Source organism: Oncorhynchus clarkii, chromosome 22 (genome assembly GCF_045791955.1).
Source record: "Oncorhynchus clarkii lewisi isolate Uvic-CL-2024 chromosome 22, UVic_Ocla_1.0, whole genome shotgun sequence".
NCBI lineage: Eukaryota > Metazoa > Chordata > Actinopteri > Salmoniformes > Salmonidae > Oncorhynchus > Oncorhynchus clarkii.
In genome coordinates, this window is record NC_092168.1 from 6,089,372 (window position 1) to 6,108,042 (window position 18,671).

The 18,671-nt window shown below is 42.7% G+C and overlaps 1 protein-coding gene across 1 annotated transcript in view; it reads right to left on the reverse strand.

The window, feature by feature from the left end:
- Window positions 1-7,367: 7,367 nt before the first annotated feature.
- The window catches only part of LOC139380237 (tomoregulin-2-like), a 154,317-nt gene continuing 143,013 nt past the window's right edge, over window positions 7,368-18,671 (reverse strand). The window contains exons 9-10 of the mRNA XM_071122772.1: window positions 18,004-18,162; window positions 7,368-8,027 (exon numbers count right to left, since the gene is read on the reverse strand). Coding sequence (XP_070978873.1) covers window positions 7,931-8,027; window positions 18,004-18,162 — 256 coding nt within the window. The 3' untranslated portion in view covers window positions 7,368-7,930. The remainder of the gene's footprint in view (window positions 8,028-18,003; window positions 18,163-18,671) is intronic.

Consider the following 18,671-nt stretch of genomic DNA (forward strand, 5'->3'; position numbering starts at 1 on the left):
ACTGGGAATGTGATGAAATAAATTAAAGCTGAAATAAATCTTTCTCTCTGCCATTATTCTGACATTTCACATTCTTAAAATAAAGTGGTAATCTTAACTGACCTAAGAGACAGACAGAGATTTTTTAAGACAGAGATTTTTTACTAGGATTAAATGTCAGGAATTGTGAAAAACTGAGTTTTAATGTGTTTGGCTAAAGGTGTATGTTAACTTCTGACTTCAACTGTATAACCTACCTAAAAATAAGAGATTGCTATGTGCACAGGTAAGATCAGGGTATACCCAGGCAGATATACCCAGGCATTATGTGGCTGAGTGATGAGGAGATATTGAAATGTTTTTTTGTCCATTGTGTATTTCCGTTTGCAGAATATTTAGATAAAGCTGCTCTAGGGATGTAATTATTGTTTGGAAGACCTTATTTACTATTATGTATTGATTTACTTTTTCTTTTTTTTCACTCTTTATGTGATGCGAAATGCAGAGAACACCTGAAGAAGAATTATCATTTAATTACCAGAATGAATTATTGTTGTGTTTGTTTATGTGTCAATTAATCCCACAAGGGATGGGTTGCCAATTGGCGATTTGACACAAAAAACATTTTTTAAATTCAATTCAATTTTAATTACATTGCTTGCTTATGTAACCAGTGGGAGTATCCTTGTTTGTTGCAATGTATTCATCTGGCTTCAGCCAGTTTTCTTTCAGGCTAATCAGGTAAAATGTATGGCCGTGATGAGTTCATTTACAATAATTGCTTTGTAAGGAAAGATCTGGGGAGTTCAAGGTTTTGAGTGAGGTTTTTACTATAAACGTCCCTGGTGCGGGTGGGCCTGCCAAAACCACACATGGGGAACAGAAACAGTCTCAATGGAATGGAAATTAGGACACATATTGTTTTTTTTTCAGGGGGGGATAGGGTTGATAATGACCTATAATGACTTAGAAGATTATAGTGCATAATGTATTATATCCATATTGTTTTGAAAACACAGACAAGATAGTTATTACACAGTTATAATACAGGTCTATAACAATAACTCAATTTATTATATAGCTTTATGAAGCACTATTCATGTGTTTTTGTTTATATATACATAAACTCCCAGTGATTTATTGTGTCATTATTTCAATACTCAACAAACATTACATTTTCAGTAAATACTCAGTACATGTTTTAGTACTAGTTTTAGTTTTAGACATCGAATAACATTCCATTCCAAGTCTGTAGCCTACCGCTACTAGCTACAGATAACTGCCAAAATAATAGAAACACTTGAGTAAATGAGCGATACAAAGTTTATTAAAAGCATGTGCTTCTACACAGGAGTGGCTCATGCTTAAGGTAATTATTTTGGCTACCTTGGCTATGCGCCCATGTGATGAAAATGTCCTCATCCACAGGGCACGAGTGGTCACTGAATGGTTTGATTGAAAACTATGTAACGATGTAACCATATGTGTGTGTGTCTCAGTCACCAGATCTCAACCCAATTAAACACCTATGGGAGATTATGGGGCGGCGTCTAAGAAAGTGTTTTCTATAACCATCAACAAAACACCATATTCCCGAAATTGTCGTGGGTGTTGTATCCCTCCAGTAGAGTTCTAGACACTTGTGGAATCAATGCTAAGGTGCAGTGAAGTTGTTCTGGCTCGTGGTGGCCCAACACCCTATTAAGACACTTTACGTTGGTGTTTCGTTTATTTTGGCAGTTACCTGTAGCTCACAGGTATATCAAACACCTCATTGTGGAGAGGCAGTAACTGTAACAGTCTTGTTTAGAAAGGCAAAGTATTGCCATTAGCTAGCTAGGACCTGGTAACAACATTTGAAGAGTTTCATTCCAAAACGTTATATATCCTTTTTCAGAAATGTTGGTAAATTGGCTTTTATTGTTTAAAAAACATATGAAAGAGATTGGTGTGTTTTCCCACCACCTAATCATCACATGGGGTTGTTCAATGACAGACATGTATTTGTTTGAAATCTATCACTTGATGGTTTCATTGGAGAGGGACCAATAATCATGTTTTGTTGCAAAATGCTATTTATCCGCCTCACTCTCAGAGAAATAAGTAGTACTGCTAGGTTTTACACAGTCAATTGTGACAAATAACTACATTTCTTGTATTAAAACTGTACAAATTATATATTTGTGACATCACTACTAATATGAGATCTGTATGTCAAATATTTTACATTTGACATTTTTGTCATTTAGCAGATTATTTTTTCCAGAGTGATTTACAGTTAGTCCATTCATCTTAAGATCGCTAGGTGAGACAACCACATATCACAGGATACAAACATTTCATTCCAGCTAAACAATGCATATACTGTATACAGTGGCGACAAGTCATTCAAAATAAATAATAATAATGTGCCTGTTGCCTGTTTTGCTTGTTATTTTGGCATTAATACGTGTCACATATTAGTTTGCAAAAAAGGTTAAAAAAATTAAATGCAAAAAAGTTAATAAAGCCGCATACAAACATGGTCTCTTTTTTGTTTACTTGAGTAAGGCAGCTCCAACATGCAGGTGTTTCAGCCGAGCGCAGTGCTTTCTGTGGTGATAGATTTACATTAGAAGTGCCCATCCAAGAAGGCTCCCTGGAAGCCTGTTTCAGACATAAGGAAGTGGATGGAACCAAATGTTCTACTTTTAAACTCAGACAAAACAGAGATGCTAGTTCTAGGTCCCAAGAAACAAAGAGATCTTCTGTTGAATCTGACAATTAATCTTGTTGGATGTACAGTTGTCTCAAATAAAACGGTGAAGGACCTCAGCGTTACTCTGGACCCTGATCTCTCTTTTGACGAACATATACTGTTTCAAGGACAGCTTTTTTCCTTCTACATAACATTGCAACAATCAGAAACTTTCTGTCCAAAAATGATGCAGAAAAATGTATCCATGCTTTTGTTACTTCTATGTTAAACAACTGGATAAAGCACTACATAAACTTCAGTTAGTGCTAAACACGGCTGCTAAAATCTTGACTAGAACAAAAAAATGTGATAATATTACTCCAGTGCTAGCCTCTCTACACTGGCTTCCTGTTAAGGCAAGGGCTGATTTCAAGGTTTTACCTACAAAGAATTACATGCGCTTGCTCCTACCTATCTTTCTGATTTGGTCCTGCCGTACATACCTACAAGTACGGTACGGTCACAAGACGCAGGCCTCCTTACTGTCCTTAGAATTTCTAAGCAAACAGCTGGAGGCAGGGCTTTCTCCTATAGAGCTCAATTTTTATGGTATGGTCTGCCTATCCACGTGAGAGACACAGACTCAGTCTCATCCTTTAAGTCTTTATTGAAGACTCATATCTCTTCAGTGGGTCATATGAATGAGTGTAGACTGGACCAGGAGTGTGAAGGTGAATGGAAAGGAACTGGGGCAATGAACCGCCCTTGCTGTCTCTGCCTGGCCGGTTCCCCTCTCTCCACTGGGATTCTCTGCCTCTAACCCTATTACAGGGGCTGAGTCACTGGCTTACCGGTGCTCTTCCATTCCGTCCCTAGGAGGGGTGCATCACTTGAGTGGGTTGAGTCACTGGTGTGATCTTCCTGTCCGTGTTGCCCCTACCTCTGAGCTCTACAGACAATTCCTTCGACCTCATGTCTTGGTTTTTGCTCTGACATGCACTGTCAACTGTGGGACCTTATTTTGACAGTTGTGTGCCTTTCCAAATCTTTCCACATTCTTAAAATAAAGTGGTAATCCTAAATGGATTAAATGTCAGGAATTGTGAAAAACTGAGTTTAAATGTATTTGGCTAAGGTGTATGCAATCTTTCGACTTCAACTGTATATGATATGGTCTTATTTGAACTGGCTAGCCAGCTAACCTAATGTTAGCTAGCTAGCTAACAAGCTGGAAACGAACCAACATTTTTTTTTTAAAGTTGCTTTGAGTTACCTGGTTTTCTATATTGGTTTATACTAAATACATTTTCAAATGAATGGGTTTATTGGTGTTAATATACACCAGTTATGTTATTTTGGACCACCAGGGTGCTGATGTAATGCTGCCTGTTGTTGTTGTGTTCATACTTTTTCACAACGTCAACAACAAATTTGATGTTGGACAACAATAGAACGTTCATGATGTCATTGAGACAACTGTCTACAGACATGTCGATAGTATAAACCAGCCTTTAGTCTCGAATCCTTTTGTTGTACACTGCAGTACTTACTCTGTTTAGCACATGGCCTTAATTGATGTAGTTCTGTCCTTGAGCTGTTCTTGTCTAATAATGTTCTGTATTATGTAATGTTTCATGTTTTGTGTGGACCCCAGGAAGAGTAGCTGTTGCTTTGACAACAGCTAATGTGGATCCTAATAAAATACCAAATTCCAAAAATGTGCATCCTTAAAGAGATGGGTGGGGCTAAGGCTTAAGAGGGTGTGAACAATGCTGAATGGGTGTAGACAAAGAAGAGCTTTCCCTAGAATGTGTACCAAAACATTCAAGGGCCATTTTCTCAAAAGTGTGGTTACCAGCTTATCAACTTTCAAAACAGAAAAACTTTACAATTGTTCCTCAACTGTGGTGTATAATATACCATTTTCTACCTCTGAGTCTCTACTTTCATCCAATGTAAAAAACACAATTTCAAATTTCAAAGACCGAATCGAGCTGGTCAATCACAATTTTGAAGGTAATGGGTCGATTCATTCAAGTATACGCTTTCAAGGTTGTTGTTTGTGTTGATAAAAAGTCAGTGGAAGGGCACAATTTAATGAAACCACAGGAAGGATGCTGTTAGGATAGTTGATGTTGTTCTTATACTCTCAGCTTCCCAACTGTCACCCTATATAGTGCACTTCTTTTGACCAGGGAGCATAGGGGTTGGGTCAAAAGTTGTGCGCTATATAGGGATAATGTACCATTTGAATGCAGCCACTGTAGGCCTACCCGTGGGATGCTGGAGTTGGGTATGCATAGTTTTCAGCTGACCACCGGATTCTATGGCTTACTGGCTTCAGAATGAGATGGAATGGGACAAGGTGTGTGATTTTGGGGAGAGGGGTTCGTTTTCTTGCGTGTACATGTGTGTGTGCGGTCTGTCTCTGTCTAGACCGAAGTAATCACATGGGGCCATCTGGGAGATGAGGAGCCTGGGTGAAAGGGCCATTACCCACTCCAGACATCCCAGGACTAATCCCTATATACTACTTCAATTTGACAGAGATGCCTGCCTTCATTGCCTCGAGGGCTCCTCGTGTCATCACAAATTCATCCACCTTTGGTCTTTATAGCCTCACATGCATGCAAGCACAGACACGCGCACACCCCTCTGATTTGTAAACTAGGGTCATGCAAATGGAGGCAAATGTTCAACGTAATGCCACATTTTAAATGCCAATACAGCAGAACATTATCAGGAATGGGTTATCAGATTAGTGATATAAAAACATCACTTAAAAATCACACAATATAGCCCAAAATTACTGACAGATTTTCACATGAAATGTATGTTGCATTCAAATCAATGACCACCATGACTAAAGCACTCTTCATTGTCCACATTCTGATTGTGCCTACCTCCAGTTGGTCAGGAAGATCAGATCACAATGAAATCACAATGCATTTTTAATTGTCTACTCCCGTCTAAAAATATGGGCACAATCAGAATGTCTACAAGATTAGGACAAAGGATGCATGTTAGCACAATATGGTGCTTTAAGGACTGAGAAAACATTTAAACAGAGATGGATGAGGAAGCAAGACACTCCCTCATTTGTTCTGTTTCAGTGGAAGTCTGTGAACTAAGTTGCTATCACATTTTTAAATTTATTTTTCTAGGCAAGTCAGTTAAGAACAAATTGTTATTTTCAATGACAGACTAGGACAGTGGGTTAACTGCCTGTTCAGAACGACAGATTTGTACCTTGTCGGCTCGGGGATTTGAACTTGCAACCTTTCGGTTACTAGCCCAACACTCTAACCACTAGGCTACCCTGCCGCCCCGCATTGTTGTCTATGGAGTCCCACGCCCTTAAGTAGACAGGAACTGCCCCTTCTTTTTTCAATCGTAAGCAATCTGAGTGAACTATCTTAATTTATCCAGTCTTTGATTTAAAGGTAGTGTTTGATGGAACGCTCACGACCATGATAAATATTTAATTTCTCAGACATTTTCTCCCTCTCACAGAATCAGATTGTTAGGATTAACCACATCCTATGGGTAAAATGTTTCATTACAGAACAATCATTAAAATCAGTCGTTTATGTAACCTGTGAAGAGGACAAACATCTAATTGAACACCGTTGACCTTCCTGAAGTGAAAACTAACAACATAAATATGTTGGTGGAATCCTGGTCCCAGAATGATGACATTCCTATGGTGTATATCTGGGCAGACATGCAGACATTCTGAGTTTTCTGCTCCACCCTTACCCCCGAGCTGGAAAAACAAGGGGAGAATACAGGAAGATAGAGGATTCCACATGCTCGTCTGTGGGGTGAACTGGGAAGTGACCCCCCCGCTGTCTCTGTGGAATTTGTGTAGAATCCTGCAGTCTGGTGGTGTAGCATTTGCGTGACCCTGACACTCTGGTCAGGTCAGCTTAACTTTTAACACAATAGAACCTGTTCAGTAAGACCACATCAAATATTTCTCCACCGTGGTGTGTACAATGAAAAATTATGCATTCGACAACTTGACGACTTGAACACAATATCAGACTTTTAAAATTACCTGTATGATATTTGAAATCTGTCAGCTGCGAACATATATAATGTGTGTGTGTGTGTGTGTGTGTGTGTGTGTGTGTGTGTGTGTGTGTGTGTGTGTGTGTGTGTGTGTGTGTGTGTGTGTGTGTGATGCATAAAAAAGACATCACCTGCAATAGCTCATCAGGTACAGCTACTATAACTTAGCTACTCTAACTCAGTTTTCTTGTATAGGGTAGGCATATGGTAAAATAGTCCTCAAGGGCCAAAGTCCTACTGGGGCATGTTCAGGAATGCACAACGTTGTGGAATGTTCAGATATAAATAGGTTATGTAGAACAAACATGCCTCTCTGACATTCTGAATGAAGAGTCATCATGTCTTGTCAGCTGTAACACAAATTTCATCACATTTCTATCCGCAATGTTCCACAATGTTGGAGTTCAGGTTTTCTTTTCTATCTGATAGTTAATTGATCAATTAATGTCACTGATTGATGGGGAGTTTACCCACCTGTGGCCAACTATGATTGATAGATTCCAAAGTGAAGATCTGGAAATACACCTTTCATCTCAAACAAACCTACCCCACCGTTTCCTCTTGAGTGATGTTATCTTAACTGTAAATGTGAAAATGGACACCCAACAGCGATATTTTAAAGATGTGCCAAAGTTAGTTTCGTGATATAAATTATTTATTTACATTACAGAAAAAATACCCCACCAAGACAATGTAATAACTATTGGAAATAGATCAGTAATACATAACCAAATAGAGCTGTACTGTAGTACCATAGTTTCCTCTCCGGTGACCTATACCACAGGTGCAAGGCATCACGTGTAGCCCCCCTCCCCCTCCCAACCCCCCATTGCTTCTCCCCCTAAAAACAACCAACATCCCCCACGAACATCAGCTAACCCACTTCTATAGCCCCCCTCCCCCACAACCCAACACACCGACACTGTATCCTCACCCCCAAAGCCCATTGTTCAATGCCTCATCATTGGTGTCAGGGCGAAGCGCTGGTCTCCAGAAGGATGAAGTTGCCCCTAGATGCTGATCTAAGGTCAGTTTTGCGTTTCGTCCCCCTCCCACTACCCAATCCTTTATAGTTCATTCAGGTTGGGATTGTAGGGAAGCACAAGAAGGGTGAAGCTGATCCTAGATCGGTGTCTACGGGGCAACTTGGACCAAGAGAGGAGCGGGTCTCAGGGTTTCCCCCATCACGGGGCGGCTCAGTCAGATGAGGCGGGTGGAGGCGCGCATGGTGTTCTCCGAGCTGTAGTGGGTGGCATTCTGCTTCTGCCGATTGACCCTGTTGCTCCGCGGGCACTTCCTGTCCAGACAGGAAGTGGAGTAGAGGAGAGGGAAAGGAGAGAAAGGAGAGAGAGAGACAGAGAGAGAGGAGGTATAACAACAAGAGAGAGAGAGAGAGAGAGAGAGAGAGAGAGAGAGAGAGAGAAGAGAGAGAGAGAGAGAGAGCTGTATGTAAGTTTTATGTTCATTATCCAAGGGTTTAATGTTCATTATCCAAGGGTTAAATCCCAAAACACCGTTTTATTTTCAAAATAAAGAAATAGTTCTGATTTATTGACCCTCCGTTGTTTTGATCTTTGGTTTGCTCATACACTTGAAGGGAAATCAACAAGTCAAAAAGGGAACTAAGTAGGGAAAAGGGCATTTAATTCCTTTGAAAAAAAAATATATGATAGCCTTCATGGCCACCTAGTGGTGTGGTCAATGATATGCAAGTACATAGAGAAAAGTCAGCAAATACAAGCTAACAAAATACACTGAACAAAAATATGAATGCAGCATGTAAATTGTTGGTCTCGTGTTTCGTAAGCTGAAATAAAAGATCCCAGACATTTTCCATATGCACAAAAAGCTTATGTCTCAATTTTTTGGGGCACAAATTTGTTTACATCCCTGTTTGTGAGTATTTCTCCTTTGCCAAGATAATCCATCTACCTGACATGTGTGGAATATCAAGAAGCTGATTAAACAGCACGGTCAATACACAGGTGCACCTTGTGCTAGGGACAATAAAAGGCCACTCTGGAATGTGCAGTTTAGTCACACAACACAATGCCAAAGATGTCTCAAGTTTTGAGGGAGTGTGCAGTTGGCATGCTGACTGCAGGAATTTCCACCAGAGCTGTTGCCAGAGAATTGAATGTTCATTTATCTACCATAAGCCACCTCCAACGTCATTTTAGAGAATTTGGCAGTACATCCAACTGCCTCACAACCGCAGATCACGTGAATGGCGTCCTGTGGGTGAGTGGTTTGATTATGTCAACGTTGTGAACAGAATGCCCCATGGTGGCGGTGGGGTTATGGTATGGAAAGGCATAAGCTATGGAAAACTAACGCAATTGCATTTTATCGATGGCAATTTGAATGCACAGAAATACCGTGACGAGATCCTAAGGCCCATCCGCCGACATCACCTCATGTTACAGCATCATAATGCACAGCCCCATGTCACAAGGATCTGCACACAATTCCTGGAAGCTAAAATTGTCCCAGTTCTTCCATGGCCTGCATCCTCACCAGACATGTCATATATTGAGCATGTTTGGGATGCTCTGGATCGACGTGTACGACAGTGTGTTCCAGTTTCCGTCAATACCCAGCAACTTCACACAGCCATTGAAGAGGAGTGGGACAACACTCCACAGCCCACAATCAATAGCCTGATCAACTCTATGTGAAGGTGATGTGTTGCGCTGCATGAGGCAAATGGAGGTCACACCAGATTCTGACTGGTTTTCTGATCCACGCCCCTACTTTTTTTAAAGGTATCTGTGACCAACAGATGTATATCTGTATTCCCAGTCATGCGAAATCCTTAGATTAGGTCCTAATGAATTAATTTCAATTGAATGATTTCCTTATATAATCTGTAAATCAGTAAAATCTTAGATATTGTTGCATGTTGGGCTTATATTTTTACCAGAGCGCACATGTTCAATCCTTTATGGCTCAGTTGGTAGAGCATGGCGCTTGCACCGCCAGGGTTGTGGGTTCAATTCCTGGGGCCACCCATATGTAAAATGTATGCAAGCATGACTGTAAGTCGGCTTTGGATAAAAGCTTATGCTAAATAGCATATATAAATAAATACGTTTAAGTGGTAGAAATCCGCTAAATTAATCACTCAAGTAGTTTCGATAAGAATGTAAAGGACAATGATCAATATAATGAATTATATTACATCTCCTGTTGATCTTCTACTACTTTGATACATATAAAATGGTTGGTATCTAAGTATAGAAAAGAGCTATTATGTTTGTATTCTAAATATTCTGTACCACATTATATAATTTGCATCTCTGACACTGTAAAACACTGTACCTAGGGATTAATTATGCAAACCATTAAAAACAGAATTCACTAATTAACAGAAATTAGATTAAGCAGCCTGGAATGTGGATATGGGGAGACTCCATTTCCATAATGAAGCACAAATTAGCCTATACACTTTGAACAAAAGGTGTTATAAATTAATGGTAATGTATAGTACCTGAATGCAATCTTTTCAAAATACATAGATTGGTCTTCGGCCTGTTCTTTTGAACACTTGGTCTTTTTTGGTTTCCTTACCCTGTATGCAGTTTATTGACAACGTATGACAGCAATCCATGCTTTGCTTAAGTTTCCTTGGCACTGTTTCCACATGCTAATGCTTTAGTATTTGTGGCACAAGTCGCATTCAAGTCATGGTTCAAATATTATATTTTTTTGTGCATCATGTCCAAATCATACGAAAGTAACTAAAATTAATTGTGAAGGTCAACAAAGTCACTTATAGATGTTTTGAACATGATGCGTGAAAAACGCTAATACCGGTCCCATTACTTGAATGGGATTTGTGTCACAAATGCTAAAGAGTTAGCGTGAGGAAACATTGCCAGGGAAAACAAAGCATTGATTTCAGTTATATCTGCTGTCAGTGTAAGGAAACCAATATTTAATTTTCTAATTTGGGTGAACTATTCCTTTAAATTAATTGTGTGCATTTAGAGTAGTGGGGAAGTGTGAGGGCCTAATGTACTAATGTGAGCGAGTCGTAAAATGCATGCTTGCTACAGAAGCAATGCTATGCTATGCTATGTTTGCTACAGAAGCAATGTGAATTTGATTAAACTGCATTGAATTCAGAGATTTATTGGAAGATAAATTAAAGTGAAAGTAAACTGACTGGACACAACCTCATAACTGTGCCTTCTGTAATTAACCTTCACCGTCAGACTCTCTCTCTCTCTCTCTCTCTCTCTCTCTCTCTCTCTCTCTCTCTGCACATTGCCTGTCTCCTCTTGAGAGCCAGGTCTGCCTATGGCGGCCTTTCTCAATAGCAAGCCTTGCTCACTGAGTCTGTACGTACTCAAAGTTTTCCTTAAATTTGGGTCAGTCACAGTGGTCAGGTATTCTGCCACTGTGTACTCTCTGTTTAGGGTGTGGGGGGGTTGTCAGTTGGGCTATCAAGATGGCTGCCAGTGGGGGTGCTCAGAGGGGGTGGGATCTCCTGGGCTTGGGGTTCTTAATTTGTCTGTCCTGCTGTGATGTTGAGGCTATGGTCAGGGTCTGAGGTGGACTGTTCTGCTGGCTTCTCTGCGGGGGTGGCCAGGTGTCTAATGGTTTGTTCTCTGTCACACGTCATTGTTTTCAACTTCTCCTTGAGCACTTTCACCTTCTCCTCTAGTGCTCTGTTCTTCTCCTGCTCCTTCTCCTATTGATGTTGTCTCCACCTCCAGCTCTCCAGGTCTGGTTGAGGAGGTGTTGTTGAGCTGGCCTATTTGTTGTGCTGACTGGAGTGTGTTCACGTGCTGTTCCAGCTCCACCTGCCTTACCTCCCGCTGGGTGAATGTATCCTTCATTTCAATAAGGTAGTAGTTCTCTGTGCTGGGAGGTTGACTTTCTGATTGGGATTGCTCGTCTGTGGGGTTGTATAATGAACAGGTCTGGTCTGACACGCTCGGACCTGGGGTATCTTTCTATAGACAGAGCTTATCCTGCTAAGCTATTGCTTTGATTGTGTGAAAGTCCAGCTGAAACTGTTTGGGGTTGCCCTGTACCATTACTGTTCTAGACCTGAACAGGTTGACATTGGCTGACTCAGAGTCCTCGTTGTCTAATATCCTGAGTTTCCACCCATCGATAACACCACCCCCTCTTAACAGAGGGGTAGTGTGTTAATTAACATAGCATTGTGCCATGCCAAGGGATGGTCTGTGTGGAAGATTAAGTTGCTTATGTTCCCATTTTTATATTAGTAATCAAAAAGTGTCTCTTGTTTTTCCATAAGGAGCTTCCTTTTGTACTCTTTTCGTGCCTAATAATTTTTTACATCCAGAGTTCACTGTATTGTAATGACCTCTGAACATCAGGAAGGGACTTCAAAAGGCGGGGTAGGCTGTGAAACTCTCCTGCCATTGTTAGGCTCAAGGGCTTTGACACCTCTCATTTCACACCTCAGTGCTAATTGAAATTGCAGTCAGATACGTTCTGTCCTAGCAAGCTTGGTAGCCTTAACTTAGCATTCAGTCCTTATAAAGTAAAATATATAATTGTAATGTATTTTCTTCTTTACTTTAAATGTGGCTTCAGACTAAACATTACTTACTCAGTTCCAGGTTGGATGGTGTTTTCAGGTTTATGTTGTTTGTTTGCCAGAGCATTTGCTGTAAAGCTTGGAAATCTTTGGTAGTAGGAATCCTTCCAGGTAATTTTGTCCAAAATCGGGGTTGTAGGTTTTTAGTTTTGATTTGGAGTGAAAGTTTGAAAAAATCCAAGTTTATTTAATCCAATCTAACTCTAAATCTATCTTTTTGTAAAAACATGCTGAAAAATGCGGGAGCTCATCTCTCGCTCTCTCTTTCTCTCTCTCTCTGTCCCTCTCTCTCCCTGTCATCTTGATTTCTCTCTCTCTGTCTCTCTCTCGTTTCATCTTGGTTATAGTTTTTTTTAAACTTTATTAAATGTCATGTCTTGCATAGGTCAAGATGCCCTTTCCACGTTTAAAAAAAAATAAAAATATATTTCACCTTTATTTAACCAGGTAGGCTAGTTGAGAACAAGTTCTCATTTGCAACTGCGACCTGGCCAAGATAAGGCATAGCAGTGTGAACAGACAACACAGAGTTACACATGGAGTAAACAATTAACAAGTCAATAACACAGTAGAAAAAAGGGGAGTCTATATATACATTGTGTGCAAAAGGCATGAGAAGATAGGCGAATAATTACAATTATGCAGATTAACACTTGAGTGATAAATGATCAGATGGTTATGTACAGGTAGAGATATTGGTGTGCAAAAGAGCTGAAAAATAAATAAATAAAAACAGTATGGGGATGAGGTAGGTGAAAATGGGTGGGCTATTTACCAATAGACTATGTACAGCTGCAGCGATCGGTTAGCTGCTCAGATAGCAGATGTTTGAAGTTGGTGAGGGAGATAAAAGTCTCCAACTTCAGCGATTTTTGCAATTCGTTGCAGTCACAGGCAGCAGAGAACTGGAACGAAAGGCGGCCAAATGAGGTGTTGGCTTTAGGGATGATCAGTGAGATACACCTGCTGGAGCGCGTGCTACGGATGGGTGTTGCCATCGTAACCAGTGAACTGAGATAAGGCGGAGCTTTACCTAGCATGGACTTGTAGATGACCTGGAGTCAGTGGGTCTGGCGACGAATATGTAGCGAGGGCCAGCCGACTAGAGCATACAAGTCGCAGTGGTGGGTGGTATAAGGTGCTTTAGTGACAAGACGGATGGCACTGTGATAAACTGCATCCAGTTTGCTGAGTAGAGTGTTGGAAGCAATTTTGTAGATGACATCGCCGAAGTCGAGGATCGGTAGGATAGTCAGTTTTACTAGGGTAAGTTTGGCGGCGTGAGTGAAGGAGGCTTTGTTGCGGAATAGAAAGCTGACTCTTGATTTGATTTTCGATTTTAGATGTTTGATATGGGTCTGGAAGGAGAGTTTAGAGTCTAGCCAGACACCTAGGTACTTATAGATGTCCACATATTCAAGGTCGGAACCATCCAGGGTGGTGATGCTGGTCAGGCGTGCGGGTGCAGGCAGCGAACGGTTGAAAAGCATGCATTTGGTTTTACTAGCGTTTAAGAGCAGTTGGAGGCCACGGAAGGAGTGCTGTATGGCATTGAAGCTTGTTTGGAGGTTAGATAGCACAGTGTCCAAGGACGGGCCGGGAGTATATAGAATGGTGTCGTCTGCGTAGAGGTAGATCAGGGAATCGCCCGCAGCATGAGAAACATCATTGATATATACAGAGAAAAGAGTCGGCCCGAGAATTGAACCCTGTGGCACCCCCATAGAGACTGCCAGAGGACCGGACAGCATGCCCTCCGATTTGACACACTGAACTCTGTCTGCAAAGTAATTGGTGAACCAGGCAAGGCAGTCATCCGAAAAACCGAGGCTACTGAGTCTGCCGATAAGAATACGGTGATTGACAGAGTCGAAAGCCTTGGCAAGGTCTATGAAGACGGCTGCACAGTACTGTCTTTTATCGATGGCGGTTATGATATCGTTTAGTACCTTGAGCGTGGCTGAGGTACACCCGTGACCGGCTCGGAAACCAGATTGCACAGCGGAGAAGGTACGGTGGGATCCGAGATGGTCAGTGACCTGTTTGTTGACTTGGCTTTCGAAGACCTTAGATAGGCAGGGCAGGATGGATATAGGTCTGTAACAGTTTGGGTCCAGGGTGTCGCCCCCTTTGAAGAGGGGGATGACTGCGGCAGCTTTCCAATCCTTGGGGATCTCAGACGATATGAAAGAGAGGTTGAACAGGCTGGTAATAGGGGTTGCGACAATGGCGGCGGATAGTTTCAGGAATAGAGGGTCCAGATTGTCAAGCCCAGCTGATTTGTACGGGTCCAGATTTTGCAGCTCTTTCAGAACATCTGCTATCTGGATTTGGGTAAAGGAGAACCTGGAGAGGCTTGGGCGAGTAGCTGCGGGGGGGGGGGGGGGAGCTGTTGGCCGAGGTTGGAGTAGCCAGGCAGGAGGCATGGCCAGCCGTTGAGAAATGCTTGTTGAAGTTTTCGATAATCATGGATTTATCGGTGGTGACCGTGTTACCTAGCCTCAGTGCAGTGGGCAGCTGGGAGGAGGTGCTCTTGTTCTCCATGGACTTCACAGTGTCCCAGAACTTTTTGGAGTTGGAGCTACAGGATGCAAACTTCTGCCTGAAGAAGTTGGCTTTAGCTTTCCTGACTGACTGTGTGTATTGGTTCCTGACTTCCCTGAACAGTTGCATATCGCGGGGACTATTCGATGTTAGTGCAGTCCGCCACAGGATGTTTTTGTGTTGGTCGAGGGCAGTCAGGTCTGGAGTGAACCAGGGGCTATATCTGTTCTTAGTTCTGCATTTTTTGAATGGAGCATGCTTATCTAAAATGGTGAGGAAGTTACTTTTAAAGAAAGACCAGGCATCCTCAACTGACGGGATGAGGTCAATGTCCTTCCAGGATACCCGGGCCAGGTCGATTAGAAAGGCCTGCTCACAGAAGTGTTTTAGGGAGCGTTTGACAGTGATGAGGGGTGGTCGTTTGACTGCGGCTCCGTAGCGGATACAGGCAATGAGGCAGTGATCGCTGAGATCCTGGTTGAAGACAGCGGAGGTGTATTTGGAGGGCCAGTTGGTCAGGATGACGTCTATGAGGGTGCCCTTGTTTACAGAGTTAGGGTTGTACCTGGTGGGTTCCTTGATGATTTGAGTGAGATTGAGGGCATCTAGCTTAGATTGTAGGACTGCCGGGGTGTTAAGCATATCTCAGTTTAGGTCACCTAACAGAACAAACTCTGAAGCTAGATGGGGGGCGATCAATTCACAAATGGTGTCCAGGGCACAGCTGGGAGCTGAGGGGGGTCGGTAGCAGGCGGCAACAGTGAGAGACTTATTTCTGGAGAGAGTAATTTTCAAAATTAGTAGTTCGAACTGTTTGGGTATGGACCTGGAAAGTATGACATTACTTTGCAGGCTATCTCTGCAGTAGACTGCAACTCCTCCCCCTTTGGCAGTTCTATCTTGACGGAAGATGTTATAGTTGGGTATGGAAATCTCAGAATTTTTGGTGGCCTTCCTGAGCCAGGATTCAGACACGGCAAGGACATCAGGGTTAGCAGAGTGTGCTAGAGCAGTGAGTAAGACAAACTTAGGGAGGAGGCTTCTGATGTTGACATGCATGAAACCAAGGCTTTTTCGATCACAGAAGTCAACAAATGAGGGTGCCTGGGGACATGCAGGGCCTGGGTTTACCTCCACATCACCCGCGGAACAGAGGAGTAGTATGAGGGTGCGGCTGAAGGCTATCAAAACTGGTCGCCTAGGGCGTTGGGGACAGAGAATAAGAGGAGCAGGTTTCTGGGCATGGTAGAATATATTCAGGGCATAATGCGCAAACAGGGGTATGGTGGGGTGCGGGTACAGCGGAGGTAAGCCCAGGCACTGGGTGATGATGAGAGAGGTTGTATCTCTGGACATGCTGGTTGTAATGGGTGAGGTCACCGCATGTGTGGGGGGTGGGACAAAGGAGAAATCAGGGGTATAAAGAGTGGAACTAGGGGCTCCATTGTAAACTAAAAAAATGATAACTAACCTGCACAACAGTATACAAGGCATATTGACATTTGAGAGAGACATACAGCGAGGCATACAGTAATCACAGGTGTTGAATTGGGAGAGCTAGCTAAAACAGTAGGTGAGACAACAACAGCTAATCAGCTAGCACAACAACAGCAGGTAGAATGGCGATTGACTAGGCAGAGAGGGTCGGATTAACTACACACAGAGCCTGAGTGCGGCTGGGGCCGACAGATAAAACATAAACAAGCAGAATGGATTACCGTGATTAATGGACAGTCCAGCATGCATCAGCTATGTAGCCAAGTGATCAGTGTCCAGGGGGCAGCGGTGGATGGGGCAGGGAAGCTGGACTGGCGAGTGTTATCCAGGTTAGAAAACTAACAATGACTAAATAGCTTGTAGCCAGTTAGCTGGTTAGCTTCTGGAGGTTCTTGAGTGTGTTCTAAAAATGTAAAAATAATAGCGGTTCCGTATCACATTGGGTAAGGCAGGTTACCGGAAGGTATAAACAAATTAAAAATCGAAAAGGGATAGAAAGTAAATATGGGTTCAGTGAGTGTTTGGGACGCGGCGATTCAGACGGTTAGCAGGCCTGTGCTAACAAGCTAACAGTTAGTAGGCCGGTGCTAAACACGGTAGCAGTTAGCGGACCGGGCTAAACAAGCTAGCAGTTAGCAGGCCGAATTTGCAAGCAAGGAGATAGCAAGGGCTAGAGAGTTAGCCTTTGGGGACGTCGCGATGGGGGGAGTCTGTTTATTCCTCTTCATGCGGTGACATCGATGGACCGGTCGTGGGTCCGGATATTGTAGCCCAGGAGCTCAAAATGTTCAGTTTGCGGTGGGAATCCGGGGATGAAAAATAAAAATAAAAAAAATAAATAGGTCCGTTATGCTCTGGTTAGTCGCGTTGTTCGAACTGGCGAGAGCTTTCCGAGCTAAAGGTTAGCTGATGACCGGTTAGCTGAAGACCGCTAGCAATGTTTTGCTGAAGCTGGTAGTTAGTTGGCTAGCTTCAGTTGAGGGGTTCCCTCCGCAGCACCAGAACGTAACCCCCTATGATGCACTACCTCTCATCATGACATCCCCAATGTGGAAAATGGATTTCTGTTTGTGTATGTAGTCCTCTGTAGAAGTGGATGTGAACGCACACACAGTGCCTTCAGAAAGTTTTCACACCCCACATTTGTTGTGTTGCAGCCTGAATTTAAAATGGATTAAATTCAGATTTTTGGTCACTGGCCTACACACAATACCCCATAATGTCAAAGTGGAATTATGTTTTTCAAACATGCGTACTAAAACCTCCCTTTGTCTGTGTTAATCTCTGCACGCTCAACCCAACACCTCACTGTTCATCACAGTGTGTATGCACAGCATGTGAGAGTTTACACATATGGTTGCGTAATGTAGTGGTTCTCAACCCCCAATCTAATTTTGCTCTGCCCAAAGTACCCCCTTGTGTGAACCTGATCATTAGGCCAATGTTCTTATGGGTCTTTCCAAGTACCACCTGTGGCTAGCCTAGGTACCCCAAGGGTACAACCTTAGGTTAAGAAGCACTGGCATAATGCATATGCTTATTCACATACGTTTGTGTATGTGTGTGTGTGATTGCACAATGTGTATGTGTGCTTGTATGTGTGTACCTGCATGTGTGTACTGTGTGTGTATGCATGTTTGTGTGTGTGTCCTACCTGGTAATACAGAGCACCACCACACAGATGATGGCCACCTGCAGAGCTCCGATGATGGAGGCGATGAGGACGTAGCGCAGCTTGCCAGAGCCGGGGACCACGTAGAGCACATTGTACTCCTTAGTTTCACACTGGGGCCCGCTGAAGCCTGAGTGACAGCTGACAGACACTCACACGCACACACAAACAAACAAACAAACAAACACACACACACAAATAAGCACATACACAAAGGTTGATGTTAGTTTGTGCACATGATACATGTGTGGTGTTTGTGTTTGCATTTGAGGTCACCACAGTGTACAGGCTAATGTGTGTCTTTAAATTAGTGCTTGAAGTAACTGTACGTGTGCATTATATCTGAATGCGGTAGTTGTGAGTATGTGTGTTGGGGGGGGGCTAAAAGCGGTATATTTTAATCAGTATGTCCATCTCTCCAAATCTCTCTTTCTCTGGGGAGGTTGTTATCCACCAACACCTGCATCCCGCTGCTCTGTACAGACACACACACACACACACACACACACACACACACACACACACACACACACACACACACACACACACACACACACACACACACACACACACACACACACACACACACACACACACACATTCTCAGTGGGTCATTTCTCAGTGGGACACATGAGGGTGAGCGAAAGTCA